At 52.9% G+C, this 16086-nt stretch overlaps 2 protein-coding genes across 2 annotated transcripts in view; one reads left to right on the top strand and one right to left on the bottom strand.

Annotated features, from left to right (window-relative positions):
* The window catches only part of WRNIP1 (WRN helicase interacting protein 1), a 36969-nt gene extending 28971 nt beyond the window's left edge, over window positions 1-7998 (bottom strand). Inside the window, exon 1 of the mRNA XM_054017997.1 lies at window positions 7349-7998. Coding sequence (XP_053873972.1) covers window positions 7349-7930 — 582 coding nt within the window. The 5' untranslated portion in view covers window positions 7931-7998. The remainder of the gene's footprint in view (window positions 1-7348) is intronic.
* The window catches only part of MYLK4 (myosin light chain kinase family member 4), a 133689-nt gene that overhangs the window by 10786 nt on the left and 106817 nt on the right, over window positions 1-16086 (top strand). The gene's annotated exons all lie outside the window — the stretch shown is intronic.

Here is a 16086-nt window from a genome sequence, read left to right as displayed (position 1 = left end):
AGGACTAGGTTCAGACTCCACGCAGGGACCGGTGGGCGCGAGTAGGGAAACACCCTCTCCAGCCCCTTGAGGAATCGGGCTACTGTGGGGTTGGAGAACACTGACACTCCCAACTCTCCTGGATGGAATGCCGAAATGGCAGCTAAATGCACTCTAATCGAGGCGGGCGCAAGCCCCTGATGCTTGAGGTGTAGTAAGTAGTCCAGGATCGACGGAACTGAGGCCTGTAGAGGCTGTATGTGCTGAGGCTCGCACCAGTGGGAGAACCTTTTCCATTTGGCCAGGTAAGTCGCTCTTGTGGAGGGCTTCCTACTACTAAGGAGAATTTGTTGAACCTGGTGAGAGCACCTGTGTTCCGCATCGTTCAGCCAGAGAGATACCACGCCGTGAGATGTAGCGATGACAGGTTCGGGTGGAGCAGGCGACCCCTGTCTTCTGTGACTAGGTCGCGATGGAGGGGGAGGGTAATCGGGTCGGCTATGGACAATTCCAGCAGGGTCGTGAACCAATGCTGGCGTGGCCAGGCCGGGGCGATGAGTATAATTGTCGCCCTGTCCCTGTGGGTCTTGAGGAGGACCTTGTGGATGAGCGGGAATGGAGGGAAGGCATACCTCAGGCTCCCTCCCCACGGAATCGTGAAGGCATCTGCCAATGATCCCGGGCTGAGGTTCTGAAACGAGCAAAACTGAGGGCATTGACTGTTGTCCTTGGTGGCGAAAAGATCCACCCGGGGAAAGCCCCACCTCCGGAAGATTGAATGCAGGACGTCCCGCCTCAACGCCTATTCGTGCATTTGGTAGGATCGGCTGAGGCGGTCCGCTAACCCGTTTTGGATCCCCGGGAGATACATTGCAATGAGATGGATCGCATGGGCTATACAGAAGTCCCATAATTGGAGTGCCTCGCGACAGAGGGGAGAAGACCGGGACCCGCCCTGCTTGTTTATATAGAATATGGCGGTAGTGTTGTCCGTCAGGACTGCCACGCTATGACCTTCTATGGTGGCGTGGAAGGTCTGACAGGCGAGGCGAACCGCTCTTAGCTCCTTTAGATTGATGTGAAGCAACCTGTCTTCCCTGGACCACAAGCCTTGGGTCCGCAGTTCCCCCAGATGCACCCCCCAACCCAGGTCCGATGCATCCGTTACTAACGTCAGAGTGGGCTGTGGGGCAGCGAAGGGGATCCCTTCGCAGACCTGCTGTTGATCGAGCCACCAGCGGAGCGAGCCCAACACCCGATCCGGGATCGTCACCACCAGATCCAAGGGGTCTCTGTTGGGGCGGTACGTTTGGGTAAACCACAACTGCAAGGGCCGGAGCCTTAGGTGGGCATGTCTGACTACATGTGTGCAGGCTGCCATGTGTCCCAGGAGCTGCAGGCAACACCTTGCCGTTGTCGTGGGGAATTTCTGGACTGAGCTTACGGCCCTCTGAATTGTCAGGAACTGTGACTCTGGGAGGCTTGCCCACGCGGTCACCGAGTCCAGGACTGCACCTATAAAATCCAGTCTCTGTGTGGGAGCTAACGTGGACTTGGGCACGTTGAACAGGAGGCCGAGCCTGCCGAACATCTGTAAGGCCAGCGTCACGGGAGAGCGGACCTCGGCCTCTGACCTGCCCACGAGGAGCCAGTCGTCCAAGTACGGGAACACGCGCATCCTTCTCTTCCGAAGGAAGACTGCTACCACGGACATGCATTTCGTGAATACTCGTGGTGCTGATGCCAGGCCAAAAGGCAGGACCGTAAATTGGAAATGGCGCTGGTTGACGGTGAAGCGCAGGAACCGCCTGTGGGCCGGATTGATGGCGATGTGAAAATAGGCATCTTTCATATCGAGGGCAGCATACCAATTCCCCGGATCCAGGGATGGGATAATAGTTCCAAGGGAGACCATACGGAAACGCGTTCTGACCAGAAACTTGTTTAGGTCGCGCAGGTCCAAGATAGGACGGAGGCCCCCTTTTGCCTTGGGAATCAGGAAGTACCTGGAGTAGAATCCTTTTCCCCTTAGGTCTGGTGGGACCTCTTCCACTGCTCCTACTGCGAGAAGGGTCTGTACCTCCTGCATGAGAAGTTGCTCGTGAGAGGGGTCCCTGAAGAGGGACGGGGCAGGGGGATGGCAGGGAGGGGGCGAGGAAAACTGGAGGGTATAGCCCGCCTTCACTGTGCGCAGGACCCAGCGGTCCGATGTTATGCGCAACCATGCCCGGTAGAAATGGGACAGGCGGTCCTTGAAACTTAGAGGAGGATCCGGCATGGAATGTGGTACGCTGTCCTCGAGCGTAACTTCAAAAGCCTGGTTTGTTCCCTGGCTGTGGCTTGCCCTGGCCGTGACCTTGGCCCTGGTTAGGCGTATTGTTACGTCTCCGCCTGTTATCCCTGCCACGACGGCGGTACGGTTCGTGGCGAGGGTGGTACTGCCTCTGTGGTGGCTGAGGCTTAAAGGGCTTGCGCTGTGTCACCGGAGTATGCATTCCTAATGACTTTAGGGTTGCTCGCGAGTCCTTAAGGCTATGTAGCCTGGCGTCCGTTTGGTCGGAGAACAAGCCCGAACCTTCAAACGGGAGGTCCTGCAGGGTGGTCTGCACCTCTGGCGGAAGGCCTGAAGCCTGTAACCATGCTGAACGCCTCATCACTACCCCTGACGCGATTGTTCTAGCCACTGCGTCGGCTGAATCGAGGGAGGCCTGCAATGAGGTCTTGGCCACCGCCATCCCCTCGTCCACCAGGGCCGTGAACTCAGGATGTGCGTCCGGAGGTAGGGAGTCTTTGAACTTGGAGACTGATGCCCAAGAATTAAAATTGTGTCTATTCAGAATCGCCTGCTGATTAGCGATCCTCAGCTGGAGGCCCCCAGACGAACAGACTTTCCTTCCGAACAAGTCCAATTGTTTTGCCTCCTTGCCCTTGGGCGCAGGGGCTTGCTGGCCATGACGCTCTCGCTCGTTGACCGCCGAGACCACCAGCGAACAAGGAGACGGGTGCAAAAAGAGGAAGTCAAACCCTCTAGATGGGGCGAAGTATTTTCTCTCCACGCCTCGTGCAGTTGGTGCACTGGAGGCCGGCGTTTGCCACACCGTCTTATAGTTGGACTGGACTGTCCGTATAATCGGGAGAGCAACTCTGGAGGGTCCCTCCGGGCTCAGGATGTCGACCATGGGGTCCTCCTGTTCTACAGTTTCCTCCGCTTGCAAGCCCAGATTGAGGGCTACCCGGCAAAGCAGGTCTTGGTGCACCCGATGATCAATCGGGGGAGGGCTGGACACTGTCGTGCCCGCTACTGCCTCGTCCGGCGAGGAGGAAGAGGTCGGGGCCTTTTGCCCATCCTCCCCTTCCTGCAACCCGTCATCGACTGGTTGTTCCTCTGGGGCCTGTCCCACGGTGTGGGACTGGGACGGTACCGTGCTTGGTGCCGAGTCCACTCCCTCCCGCTCCTGCGGTCTAGAGATTGTTGCCTCCTTGTGAGAGGGCGGGCGGTACCGCGGAGAGTGGGATCGGTAGCCTGATGGCCCGGATCTCGAGGTCCTAGATGGGGGCCCTTGCTGGTGGTAGGCCCAGGGTGTCCAGAACGGCCAATGGCTTGGTTGGCCCCATTGGGGATGGCCAGAGGCTTCGTAGTCCCTACTAGCCTGTGCCCTATGGGCATACCCGCTGTACCGGCCTGAGTCAGTCTCCGACACCACGGACGGTGACCTGGAAGGCCACGGCGGAGCCGTAGAATGGTGCCGGTCCGGGTTTGGGGAGTAGTGCCTCCGCGACCAGGACCTGGAGCAGCGTCTCGCCGACCTGGACCTGGATCGGTACCGGTGACTACGGGACCGGGAACGACTACGGTTGGTCGGTCTCGGGGAACGTACCGCCGACGCATCCCGGTGCCGACTCGTCTATGGCTGCTGAGTCGGTGCTGACCGCTTGCTGAGGCCCGACTGCTGCGGCGCTTTCTGCGCGGAGGGCAACCGGGAGTCCACCGAGGCGGAGCTCGACCGGGATCGGTGCCTTGAACGGTGCCGAGATGGCGACCGTGATGGGCGCACCATCGCCGGCTTGCCTCTGTGTGGCAGTCTCGGCGGAGCGTCCTCAGTTTGCGGAGGGCCCTCAACGGACAATGCAATTAGGTCCTTTGCTGCCTCAAATGTGTCCGGAGTGGAGGGCTGTTCCAAGAACTCCTCCAGCCCTTCTTCCTCACTCGACGCGCCTATCCTGGGGCTCGACGGGCCTTTCGGCGCCGGAGCCACTACCGGGGCCTGTGCCGGGGCCGTACCGGCCTTAGGCGCACTCGAGGTCTTCGCCGGCGCTGCCCTCTTATGCGGGGAGCATCCTTGGGCCTTGGGTTGGCCCTTCGATTTTGTCGGCGAAGACGACCGGTGCCGTACATGCCCCCGTTGGGTCGGTGCCGTGGGCTTCGAGTGACCCGCCGGCGCCGGTTCCCGCACCGATGCCGGGGCGCTCCGCACTGAGGCAGACGGTGCCGCCGAAGTGGAGGGCTGTAACGCCGTCTCCATGAGCAGCTGCTTGAGGCGAAAGTCTCTTTCTTTCTTAGTTCTGGGCTTAAAGGCCTTGCAGATCTTGCAGCGCTCTTTCTGGTGAGCTTCCCCCAGGCAGCGGAGACACGAGTCGTGGGGGGTCGCTCAATGGCATAAGCTTACGGCACGTGGCACAAGCCTTGAAGCCTTGGGCGTGCGGCATGCCCCGCCGCCCAGGGCCGGTGCCGGGGTTGACCAAGCAACCACAACAGGAACTTAAGTGCCTAATGAGCTGTTAACTACTAAGCTTAACACTAACAACTAAATAACTGATAACTGTTGCAGATAACACTAATGACTATGCTAAGGGACACTCGAGAGACAGAGTTGTTCCAACGCCGCCACTGACGGTAAGAAGGAACTGGAGGGGTCGGGTCGGCAGGGATATATATACCCTAGAGCGGGGCGCCGCTCTGGCGGGAGGGAGGGGGCCCTGCCGGCCCGACGGGAGCCGCTAAGGGAAAAAGTTTCCGACCTCCGTGCACGCGGCGCGCGTACACCTAATGTGTAATGGACGTGAACAATCACTCGAAGAAGAAAGAGAGAGAACAGTGAGACCAGAAAAAGCTGAAAGTTAAACTTAGAAATACATATTTACTTATAAACAGAGAAGGGCTTGAACAAAATTAAAAGAAAACAATCCTGCCTCCCCCCCCAAAAACCCTCTCCCCTCAAGATTCATACAGTGCATTTCAGATCCTATCTCTAATAGAAACTTCATTATTATTCACACAATAAGTACATTTATAAGATGCAAATTTTAATAAGGCACAATTTTTTAACCATAGGAGTAACTAACCATAGGAACAATTTACCAAAGGTCATGGTGGATTCTCCATAACTGCCATTTTTTAAAATCAAAATTGGATTTTTTTCTAAAAGATATGCTCTAGGAATTATTTTGGGGGAAGTTTTATGGCCTCTGTTATACAGGAGGTCAGATTAAATGATCACAGTGGTTTCTTCTAGACTTGGAATCTATGAATTAGAAGCAAATAATTGATCTATTAGCAGACTTTTTGAGGTGAGGGAATATATTGTTGGTTATTATTGGTTGAGCATCGGCAGCATACAGCTCAGCACCTTACAAAAGCTAAACAAAGCCAACTTCTACCAGGACCAGAAACAGAGACACAGTTAGGTGTCCTGCTTATTACCACCAGTAGTTCCAGGGAAGGCCATGTAATTACCCTGGTAAGCACTGTCCCATGGCACCATAGACACCAACCTCCCCCTTTGCCCCTGCCCCCACTCCACTCCTTCCATGAGGTCCCACCCTGCCCCATTCCAACCCCTCCCCCAAAGTCCCCACCCCAACTCCACCCCCTTCCTGCCAATATTCCAACTCCTTCCCCAAATTCCCTGCCTCCTCCCCTCAGCGTGCCATGTTCTTGCTCCTCCCAGAGCATGCTAATGCTGCCAAACAGCTGTTTGGCGGCAGCCAGGTGGGAAACGCTGGGAGGCAGGAGGAGGAGCAGGGACACGGTGTGCTCACAGGGGAGGAGGAGGTGGGGCAGGAGGTGAGGGGAGCTTGGCTGCCGGTGGGTGCAGAGCAGCCACTAATTTTTCCTGGTGGTTGCTCCAGCCCTGGAGCACCCACCACCAGGGCCAGCTCTGGCTTTTTTGCCACCCCAGGCAAAAAAGCCTCCCGCCCCCCACCCCCAGCACGGCAGGGGAGGGTGCCGAGCCCGGCCGCGGGCCCGCTCTCCCCAACCAGCCGGAGCGCCGGGGGGAGGGCGGCGAGCCCGCCGCAGCTCTGCTGGCGGCCGGAGCCCCGGGGGGAGGGCGGAGAGCCCGGCCAGGGCTCCGCTCTCCCCGGCGGCCAGAGCGCCGGGGGGGAGGGCGGCGAGCCCAGTCGTGGCCCCGCTTTCCCCAGCGGCCAGAGCCGGAGCGCTGCGCCGCCCCCCTCCTGGTGCCGCCCCAAGCACAAGCTTGGTGGGCTGGTGCCTGGAGCCGGCCCTGCCCACCACAGAGTCAGTGCCTATGCATGGTACTGAAGGCAGCACTGAGCCCTAAGGAAATGCATAGAACAATTAGAATACCTGGAGGCGCTGGACTGCAAGGAACTGTCACTCGTGCAGTTGCAGCCCTGTCCATCCCAGCATATTAGAGGGACAAGGTGGGGGTGACAATATCTTTTATTAGACCAACTTCTGTGGTGAGGACCAGGGCCGCCCAGAGGATTCAGGGGGCCTGGGGTCTTCAGCAGCGGGGGGCCCCCGCTGCCGAATTGCCACCGAAGACCCAGCGCTTTGGCAGCGGGTCCCGGGGCGGAAGGACCCCCCGCAGCAAAAGACCCGGAGCGGAAGAAGCTTCGGGGGCCTGGGCCCCAGGAGAGGTTTCCGGGGCCCCCGGAGCAAGTGAAGGACCCCGCTCCAGGGGCCCTGAAAAACTCTCGTGGGGGCCCCTGCAAATTACCCCACTTGCCCCTCCCCTCTGGATGGCCCTGGTGGGGACAGAGACAAGTTTTGAAGCCATAGAGACCTGAAGAAGAGCTCTGTGTGGCTCAAAAGCTTCTCTCTCTCTCACAACAGAAGATGGTCCAATAAAACATATTACCTCCCGCACTTTGCCTAACTAGTGCAGTATTCATTTAACCAGGTGAGCAAAGAAATTCAGAGCAGGAACAGAGGATGGGAGGGAAGCTGCGTTTGGGTAAAACTGCCCCCCCGCCCTTCATTGTTGGCCGGGATTTGTGAGGCCCGGTTCAGTGTGCTGGTGCCCCGGTGGAAGACGGGCTGACCACTGGGGAGGAGGTTGTGCGGCCTAGTGACATTCAGGCAGGGGCTCCCTTGGGCCGCCCAAGCAGCCCCGGCGCCACTCACCTTGCCACAGCCAGGGGGCCCCCAGAGAACGAGCGAGGGGATTTCGTGGGCCTCCAGCAGGGACCGCAGCAGGGTCTGTTCTCCCAGCACCTGATCCTGCCCCACGTAGTCCCCCAAGGTGCCCGGCCGCAGCTTATCGGCCAGGGGCTTCCCCTCCAGCTTCTGGGCCACGGTCTCCCCGCTCAGGGCAGCCGCGTGGCTCCCGGGGCGGGCAGCCGGCCCTGCCCCTCGCTCCTGGCCTCGGGCTGCAGCAGCAGCAGGAGCTCCCCTGTGAGCCCCCGCGGCCCCGCCCGGAGTTCCCAGGGTGGCTGCAGCCGCCCGGCCCTTGTGGAACAGGGGGAACACGGGGGCGGCGAGGCCGCTCCCGACCTCCGGCTCCTCCTCCTCGCTGCTCTCCCCCGGGGGCCCGGAGAGGCGCATTTTCTTGCTGGAGGGCTGCGGGCTCAGCTCCGGCTCGCCGCCCCTCCCCACGTCCTGCAAGCACCCGTCCAGATGCGAGTTGATGTGCGCAGCGGGCAGCTCCCACAGGCACACGGGGCAGCACACCAGCGGCGCGTCCTGCTGCACCCCGGCCCCCTCCATGCCCCTGGGCTCTCCGCTCGGGCCGGAGCAACAGCTGCTGCAGCCCTCTCCCCCGGCCCCACCCACAGGCGGCTTCCCTGGCCAGAAGCTGGCAAATGCTCCCCCCCCCGCTCAAAGTTGCAGGCAGATTCCTTCCTCCACCCCCAGCCACTGCCCCGCACGCGGGAAACGAAAATGACCAGTGTCCTCCTCCTGTAGGCTGCCGCAGCGTGCAGACCTTCGGGAGGTGTAGTCCTGCGGCTGTGCGGGGGGAGGTGTGTTAGCTTCGCTTATTTCCTGCTCTAAAGGAGACACAGAAAGTTGTAACTAACATTCTCCTCTCTCCCCGATTTATTTAGACCTACTCCCTAGCAAATTTACTGCACGGAGGGCCTCGTCTTTGCAGGGATGCGGTAACAATTTGTATAGTGGGGACTGGGGGTGCTGAGAGCCATTGAACTAAACTGTAAGCCCTATATAATGGAAACAACTTCAAGCCAGGGAGGTGGGGCAGCACCCCTAGTTCCAGCACCTATGGCTCTCTCTGTGTCCTTTCACATATTTGCTGGTGAAAGAGATTGGCTTTCTAGCTGCACAGAGCTTTTAGTCTTCTTCAGGGCTGGGCCATGGGTCAGAGGTGTGCCTAGTACAACACACGTGGCTTCCCCCAAGGGCATATGGCCCAGAGTTTTATAACGAGGATGGGGTTTTTTGCTTGGTCTTAAGAATTGTTGGGCTGCATCTGAAAATCCATATTATTTGAATGTATTCAAACATATTTTTATTCCAGATTATTTTATGTGGGGTTGCTTCTGGTGCCCGTCCCTAATGCTACTCAGTAGTATTTTGAAAAATTAGTAAGCAGAATCCTTAAAAAAATTCTTTTGTTCCTTTTTTTAAAGAGCTCAGTCTTTTAAACTGTCACATATTGAAATATTTCTAGTAATAATTTGTCTCAGATTTAGGCCCTGATCTGTACAAGTGCACATGCTTAACTTTGCACATGCAAGCCGTCTCACTTTTTTTTATCTCCACTCTTTCCTTTCTTTCATTATGCTATGCACTTCTGAGCAATAACCATTGTTACCACTAATACCTATACCAATAAAACTCACTATCATACCTCAGCTTCAAACAGTGAAAAATCATGAACTTTATTAAACATCCCTGAGATGTATAATATCAACATTGAAATTCACCAAAAGCTTGAGTTCCAGCTGCACACTTCAGACATTTTAAAAATGAATCCTGACTCCTGCAGGCAAATCTTGAAGTGTAACTTCATAGAGTTTCTCTGATTTCACACTCGTGTAAGTGAAATCAGAATTGGGCCCTGTGTGTTTGCTTTTTTTTAGATTCACAGGCCATTTATCAAATTACCTGGACGTTTGTTTTTCCCCCCAAGAAGAGTCAGAAATGTTGTTAGTTTTTTAAAAAAGTCTTCCCATTATCCTACATTGTACAAAACATAGCAGAGGTTTAACTAGATAGGAAAGTATAATAACTAGTACAGTTAGCATTGTAGTTCATCACCTAAAGTTGACCTAATGGTAAATCTTTCCAGGTTATATTGTTTTTTCCTCCTATTATAGATTTAGTTTTAATTATTCATTATTATATAACTGTTCCTATCTTGTAAATTTCCAGGTCAGTCTAATGTTAAAGATGTACTGTGCTGGAGTACTGAAATGTAAACAAGTATGGCTACTATGTAATAGTATCTGTATTCTGACTTCAATCTTGCAAGTATCTGGCAAAATACTAGTATGTAGAAAAGGTAACAGATGAAGTTTTGTTTTGAACTCCTGATGAAGGCTTATAGATGATTATTAATACAGTGCCCAAAAGTTTGGAAGGCACATTACAGAATATGGAGTAAAGCAAGTCCTAGTTTAAGAGCTTACAATCTAAAAAAACAGACTGAGAAAGAAAAAGCGTATACATTTTCTTAGCAGTGCCTGTATATTATATTCCTGTCCAGCTCTAAACTACTTTATTTCACTTGGGTTATGGATATGTTGCTATTATGCAAATGATAGAGATAACATTATGCACCTCTACCCCGATATAACGCTGTCCTTGGGAACCAAAAAAATCTTACTGCGTTATAGGTGAAACCGCGTTATATCGAACTTGCTTTGATCCACCGGAGCGCGCAGCACGCTCCCCTGGAGCACTGCTTTACCACGTTATATCCGAATTCGTGTTATATCAGGTCGCATTATATTGGGGTAGAGGTGTACATGCCCCTCTCCCACGTAATCATGTGAGCATCTGTGGCTCTGTGCAGTTGAAAATATCTGTGGCCTTTAGGCCTTTGTATGCCCAAGAAGACAGCAAATGTTAGCTCTGAGGTAAACGATCCTGGCCAAAGAGGAATGCTGGCCTACTGAAGAAGACTGAAAGGAAAAGCCCCTCAGGAATGAGTTGGAGAGCCATGCTCCACAACACTTAGATCCATCTTCTCCCTTCTCACCAACACAGCCCAGCCCACAGAGTTACAAGGTAGATTTAGGGCATATTAATCCTGTTTCTGTGGTAACAGATGGCTCTAGGCCCAGTCTCACAGGTTTCTGCTTTGTCAGATTACCAAAAAGTGCTGGGGGTGCTTTGCTGTCTATTTATCAGTGTCGTAGTGGTGGTCACTCACCGCTGTTGAATTCCATAATTGTTTGAACCCTGGAAGCCTTCCCTTGTTTGCCATGTTGTTTTAGGAAAGTGTTAAGATAATAATGGAGAGGAGTGAAGTAACATGTGGGCAGTGGGCCCCCCTCTTCTTTTCTTTCCTTGCTACCTGCCTCTCTGTACCAGGAAAGATAGTGGAGCAAATTAAGCTATCAATTTGAAAACATCTAGAAGATAATGAGGCGATGAATAACAGTCCTGATAGCTTTCTTTGACAGGATAACAAGCCTTGTGAATGGGGGAAGCAGTATATTTTTAAGAGCAGGTTAGACAAATACCTGTCAGGAATGGTCTAGATAATACTTAGTCCTGCCATGCGTGCAGGGGACTGGAGTAGATGACCTCTCAAGGTCCCTTCCAGTCCTATGATTCTAAAACACAGCCATGAGCCAGAAGGATCACAGCATCTTTAGGCTTCTCACCCCTTTAACATTTTCCCCAGCTGATTGAAAATCAGTCATCTAGGGAAAAATGTGCCCTTTTCATTAGGACATGTCACTCTCATGAGACATATTGCCACATTTGGTGATCATGAGCTGGGGAAGGATGTGGTCTTTAAGTGATTACAGAGAGCCTACATAGGCTTTCTATTGCCATTGGGGTACTTCTCTCTCACAGTAGGAAGCACTCTTTGCAGCTGTGTAGTCCAAAAGCATTTCAGAGTGTCTGAGTAATGGGAACTATGGGATTATTTTTACCTGGATTACAGCCTGTCGTTTGTCTAACAGCTTTTAAATATTTTTCTTCACACACTTGCTTAAAGAGATCTTCAAAATATTTTGTGGGTTAAATTCAGTTCTGGAATATACCAGCTGAAGTAGCTAATGATAGAATATCAGGGTTGGAAGGGACCTCAGGAGGTCATCTAGTCCAACCTCCTGCTCAAAGCAGGACCAATTCCCCACTAAATCATCCCAGCCAGGGCTTTGTCAAATCCCCCCTCATTCTTCTCTTCTGCAGACTAAATAATCCCAGTTCCCTCAGCCTCGCCTCATAAGTCATGTTCTCCAGCCTCCTAATAATTTTTGTTGCCCTCCGCTGGACTCTTTCCAGTTTTTCCACATCCTTCTTGTAGTATGGGGCCCAAAACTGGACCCAGTACTCTAGATGAAGCCTCACCAATGCCGAATAGAGGGGAATGATCACGTCCCTCAATCTGCTGGCAATGCTCCTACTTATACAGCCCAAAATGCCATTAGCCTTCTTGGCAACAAGGGCATACTGTTGACTCATATCCAGCTTCTCGTCCACTGTAACCTCTAGGTCCTTTTCTGCAGAACTGCTGCCTAGCCACTCAATCCCTAGTCTGTAGTAGTGCATGGGATTCTTCCGTCCTAAGTGCAGGACTCTGCACTTGCCCTTGTTGAACCTCATGAGATTTCTTTTGGCCCAAATCCTCTAATTTGTCTAGGTCCCTCTGTATCCTGTCCCTACCCTCGAGCATATCTACCACTCCTCCCAGTTTAGTGTCATCTGCAAACTTGCTGAGGGTGCAATCCACGCCATCCTCCAGATCATTAATGAAGATATTGAACAAAACCAGCCCCAGGACTGAACCTTGGGGTACTCCGCTTGATACCAGCTGCCAACTAGACATGGAGCCATTGACCACTACCCATTGAGCCCGATGATCTAGCCAGCTTTCTATCCACCTTATAGTCCATTCATCCAACCCATACTTCTTTAAGTTGCTGGCAAGAATACTGTGGAAGACCGTATCAAAAGCTTTGCTAAAGTCAAGGAATAACACATCCACTGCTTTCCCTCATCCACAGAGCCAGTTATCTCATCATAAAAGTAGGTTAGTCAGGCATGACTTGCCTTTGGTGAATCCATGCTGACTGTTCCTGATCACTTTCCTCTCCTCAAAGTGCTTCAAAATTGATTTCTTGAGGACCTGCTCCATGATTTTTCCAGGGACTGAGGTGAGGCTGACTGGCCTGTAGTTCCCCAGATCCTCCTCCTTTCCTTTTTTAAAGATGGTCACTACATTAGCCTTTTTCCAGTCATTTGGGACCTCCCCTGATTGCCATGAGTTTTCAAAGATAATGGCCAATGGCTCTGCAATCACATCCACCAACTCCTTTAGCACCCTCGGATGCAGTGCATCTGGCCCCATGGACTTGTGCTTGTCCAGCTTTTCTAAATAGTCCTGAACCATTTCTTTCTCCACAGAGGGCTGGTCACCTCCTCCCTATACTGTGCTGCCCAGTGCAGTAGTCTGGGAGCTGACCTTGTTCGTGAAGACAGAGGCAAAAAAAGCATTGAGTACGTTAGCTTTTTCCACTTTCCCTGTCACTAGTTTGCCTCCCACATTCAGTAAGGGGCCCACACTTTCCTTGACTTTCTTCTTGTTGCTAATATAGCTGAAGAAACCCTTCTTGTTACTCTTAAAATCCCTTGCTAGCTGCAACTCCGAGTGTGATTTAGCCTTTCTGATTTCACTCCTGCATGCCTGAGCAATATTTTTATACTCCTCCCTGGTCATTTGTCCAAGCTTCCACTTCTTGTAAGCTTTTTTGTGTTTAAGATCAGCAAGGATTTCACTGTTAAGCCAAGCTGGTCACCTGCCATATTTACTCTTCTTTCTACACATCGAGATGGTTTGTTCCTGCAACCTCAATAAGGATTCTTTAAAATACAGCCAGCTCTCCTTTCCCCCTCATGTTATTCTCCCAGGGGATCCTGCCCATCAGTTCCCTGAGGGAGTCAAAGTCTGCTTTTCTGAAGTCCAGGCTCCATATTCTTCTGCTCTCCTTTCTTTCTTGTGTCAGGATCCTGAACTCGACCATCTCATGGTCACTGCCTCCCAGGTTTCCATCCACTTTTGCTTCCCCTACAAATTCTTCCTTGTTTGTTGAGCAGCAGGTCAAGAAGAGCTCTGCCCATGGTTGGTTTCTCCAGCACTTGCACCAGGAAATTGTCCCCTACACTTTCCAAAAACTTCCTGGATTGTCTGTGCACTGCTGTATTGCTCTCCCAGCAGATATCGGGGTGATTGAAGTCCCCCATGAGAACCAAGGCTTGTGATCTAGTAACTTCTGTTAGTTGCCTGAAGAAAGCCTTGTCAACCTCATCCCCCTGGTCTGGTGGTCTATAGCAGACTCCCACCACAACATCACTCTTGTTGCTCTCACTTCTAAACTTAATCCAGAGACTCTCAGGTTTTTCTGCAGTTTCATACCGTAGCTCTGAGCAGTCATACCGCTCTCTTACATACAATGCAACTCCCCCACCTTTTCTGCCGTGCCTGTCCTTCCCAAACAGTTTATATCTATCCATGACAGTACTACAGTCATGTGAGTTATCCCACCAAGTCTCTGTTATTCCAATCACATCATAATTCCTTGACTGTGCCAGGACTTCCAGTTCTCCCTGTTTGTTTCTCAGGCTTCTTGCATTTGTGTATAGGCACTTAAGATAACTCGCTGATCGTCCTGCTTTCTAAGTATGAGCAGGAGTCCTCCCCTCTTGCGCTCTCCTGCTCATGCTTCCTCCTGGTATCCCACTTCCCCACTTACCTCAGGGCTTTGGTCTCCTTTCCCCGGTGAACCTAGTTTAAAAACCTCCTCACTAGGTTAGCCAGCCTGTTTGCGAAGATGCTCTTCCCTCTCTTCGTTAGGTGGAGCCCCTCTCTGCCTAGCAATTCTTCTTCTTGGAACACCATCCCATGGTCAAAGAATCCAAAGCCTTCTCTCTGACAACACCTGCATAGCCATTCATTGATTTCCACGATTCAACGGTCTCTACCTGGGTCTTTTCCTTCCACAGGGAGGGTGGATGAGAACACCACTTATGCCTCAAATGCCTTTATCCTTCTTCCCAGAGCCACATAGTCTGCAGTGATCCGCTCAAGGTCATTCTTGGCAATATCATTGGTGCCCATGTGGAGAAGCAGGAAGGGATAGTGATCCGAGGGCTTGATGAATCTCGGCAATCTCTCCAACACATTGTGAATCCTAGCTCCTGGCAAGCAGCACACTTCTCGGTTTTCCCAGGGACAGCAGATAGATGACTCAGTCCTTCTTAGGAGGGAGTCCCCGACCATCACCACCTGCCTCCTTCTCTTGGGAGTGGTGGTCGTGGGGAACCCCCATCCCTAGGACAGTGCATCTCATGCCTTCCAATCGGTGGAGTCTCCTCCTGCTCCCTTCCCTCAGATGTATCATCTACTCCACTCTCCGCATTAGTACCTGTGGAGAGAACATGAAAATGGTTGCTCACCTGTATCTGCATTGCTGGTACATGGATGCTCCTCTTTCTTCTTCTGGAGGTCACATGGTGCCAAATTTCTTCACCGTCCTTCTGTCCCTACTGCGCAGCCTGCTCTGATTCTTCAGAATGTTGTGCCCATAGAAGCATCTCCTGGCATCTGTCTAGGAAATCTTCATTTTCTCTTATGCAATGCAGAGTTGATACTTGTTTCTCCAGACCTTGAACCTTCTCTTTGTACAGACAAAGTCGCTTCTGTCCTGTGGAAGAAAGACAAACATGGCACATCCTGTTCAGGTCACAACAGCTGATCGCTCACCTTCCATATCACCTTCCTTCTAAGAGCTTCCTCAGCTGTTGCAGTAACAACTCAGAGAAGCCTGCAAGATGAAAGCCTCAGTGGGCTCTCTCCCAGGTGAACTCCCAGTCAAAATCCCTCTGTTCGCCTCTCCGCTGGTTTGCAACTGGCTGCCTTTTTATAACAGTCAGGCCCACTCAAGGCTCACCTGGAACAAAGCACTCCCAATTCACACTTTTCAAACAATCAAGCACATGGACTAACTGTCCCCACAACAGACACTCAGATACTCACCAACACAGCCCCCTGCAGCACTTAATGTACCTCCTCTCCAGGGCCATCCTTACCCATATGCAAAGTATGCAGCTGCCTAGGGCACCAGGAAACTTGAGGCACCACATTTCCTGGTGCCCTGCGCAGCTGCGTGCTGCTCCAGCCCCTGCTCTGGCTCTTCCCGATGGCCCCCACCTCTGCTCCGCCCCAGTCCTGCCTCTTCCCGCCCCAGCCACGCCCCCACTCCACCCCTTCACCAAAGCCCTCACCCCTTCCCCGCCCCAGCCCTGCCTCTTCCCGCCCCTGCTCCATCCCAGCCCTGCCCTCACTCCCCTGAGGGGTGCAGAGACCCAACCCCAGCCATGCCACCAGTGAGTGCTGGGGGGTGGTTCCCTCCTGCCCCCCAAGCCAGCCCCCCACATCCCCGCAGAGGCCTGGGGCCCCACACACACCCCACAGGAGGGCTGTGTAGGGCCCCAGAATAGCTAGGGATGGCCCTGCTCCTCTCGGACAGATCCCAGTCAAACTCCCTCAGTTAGCCTTGCCGCTGTTTGCAGAGGAAAAAGGCTCCAAGAATTGCTTTCCTGCACTGGGGGGTCACAACACAGCAACAAGGCACTGTTCCAGGAATGGGTGGGGCAAGGTCAACTGGAAGATATGCTGACCTAACACAGCCCAGTTTAAATGCTGACAAATAATTTTTCTATTT

The sequence above is a fragment of the Malaclemys terrapin genome, chromosome 2 (genome assembly GCF_027887155.1).
Source record: "Malaclemys terrapin pileata isolate rMalTer1 chromosome 2, rMalTer1.hap1, whole genome shotgun sequence".
NCBI lineage: Eukaryota > Metazoa > Chordata > Testudines > Emydidae > Malaclemys > Malaclemys terrapin.
This window is presented reverse-complemented; position numbering and strand designations above follow the sequence as displayed.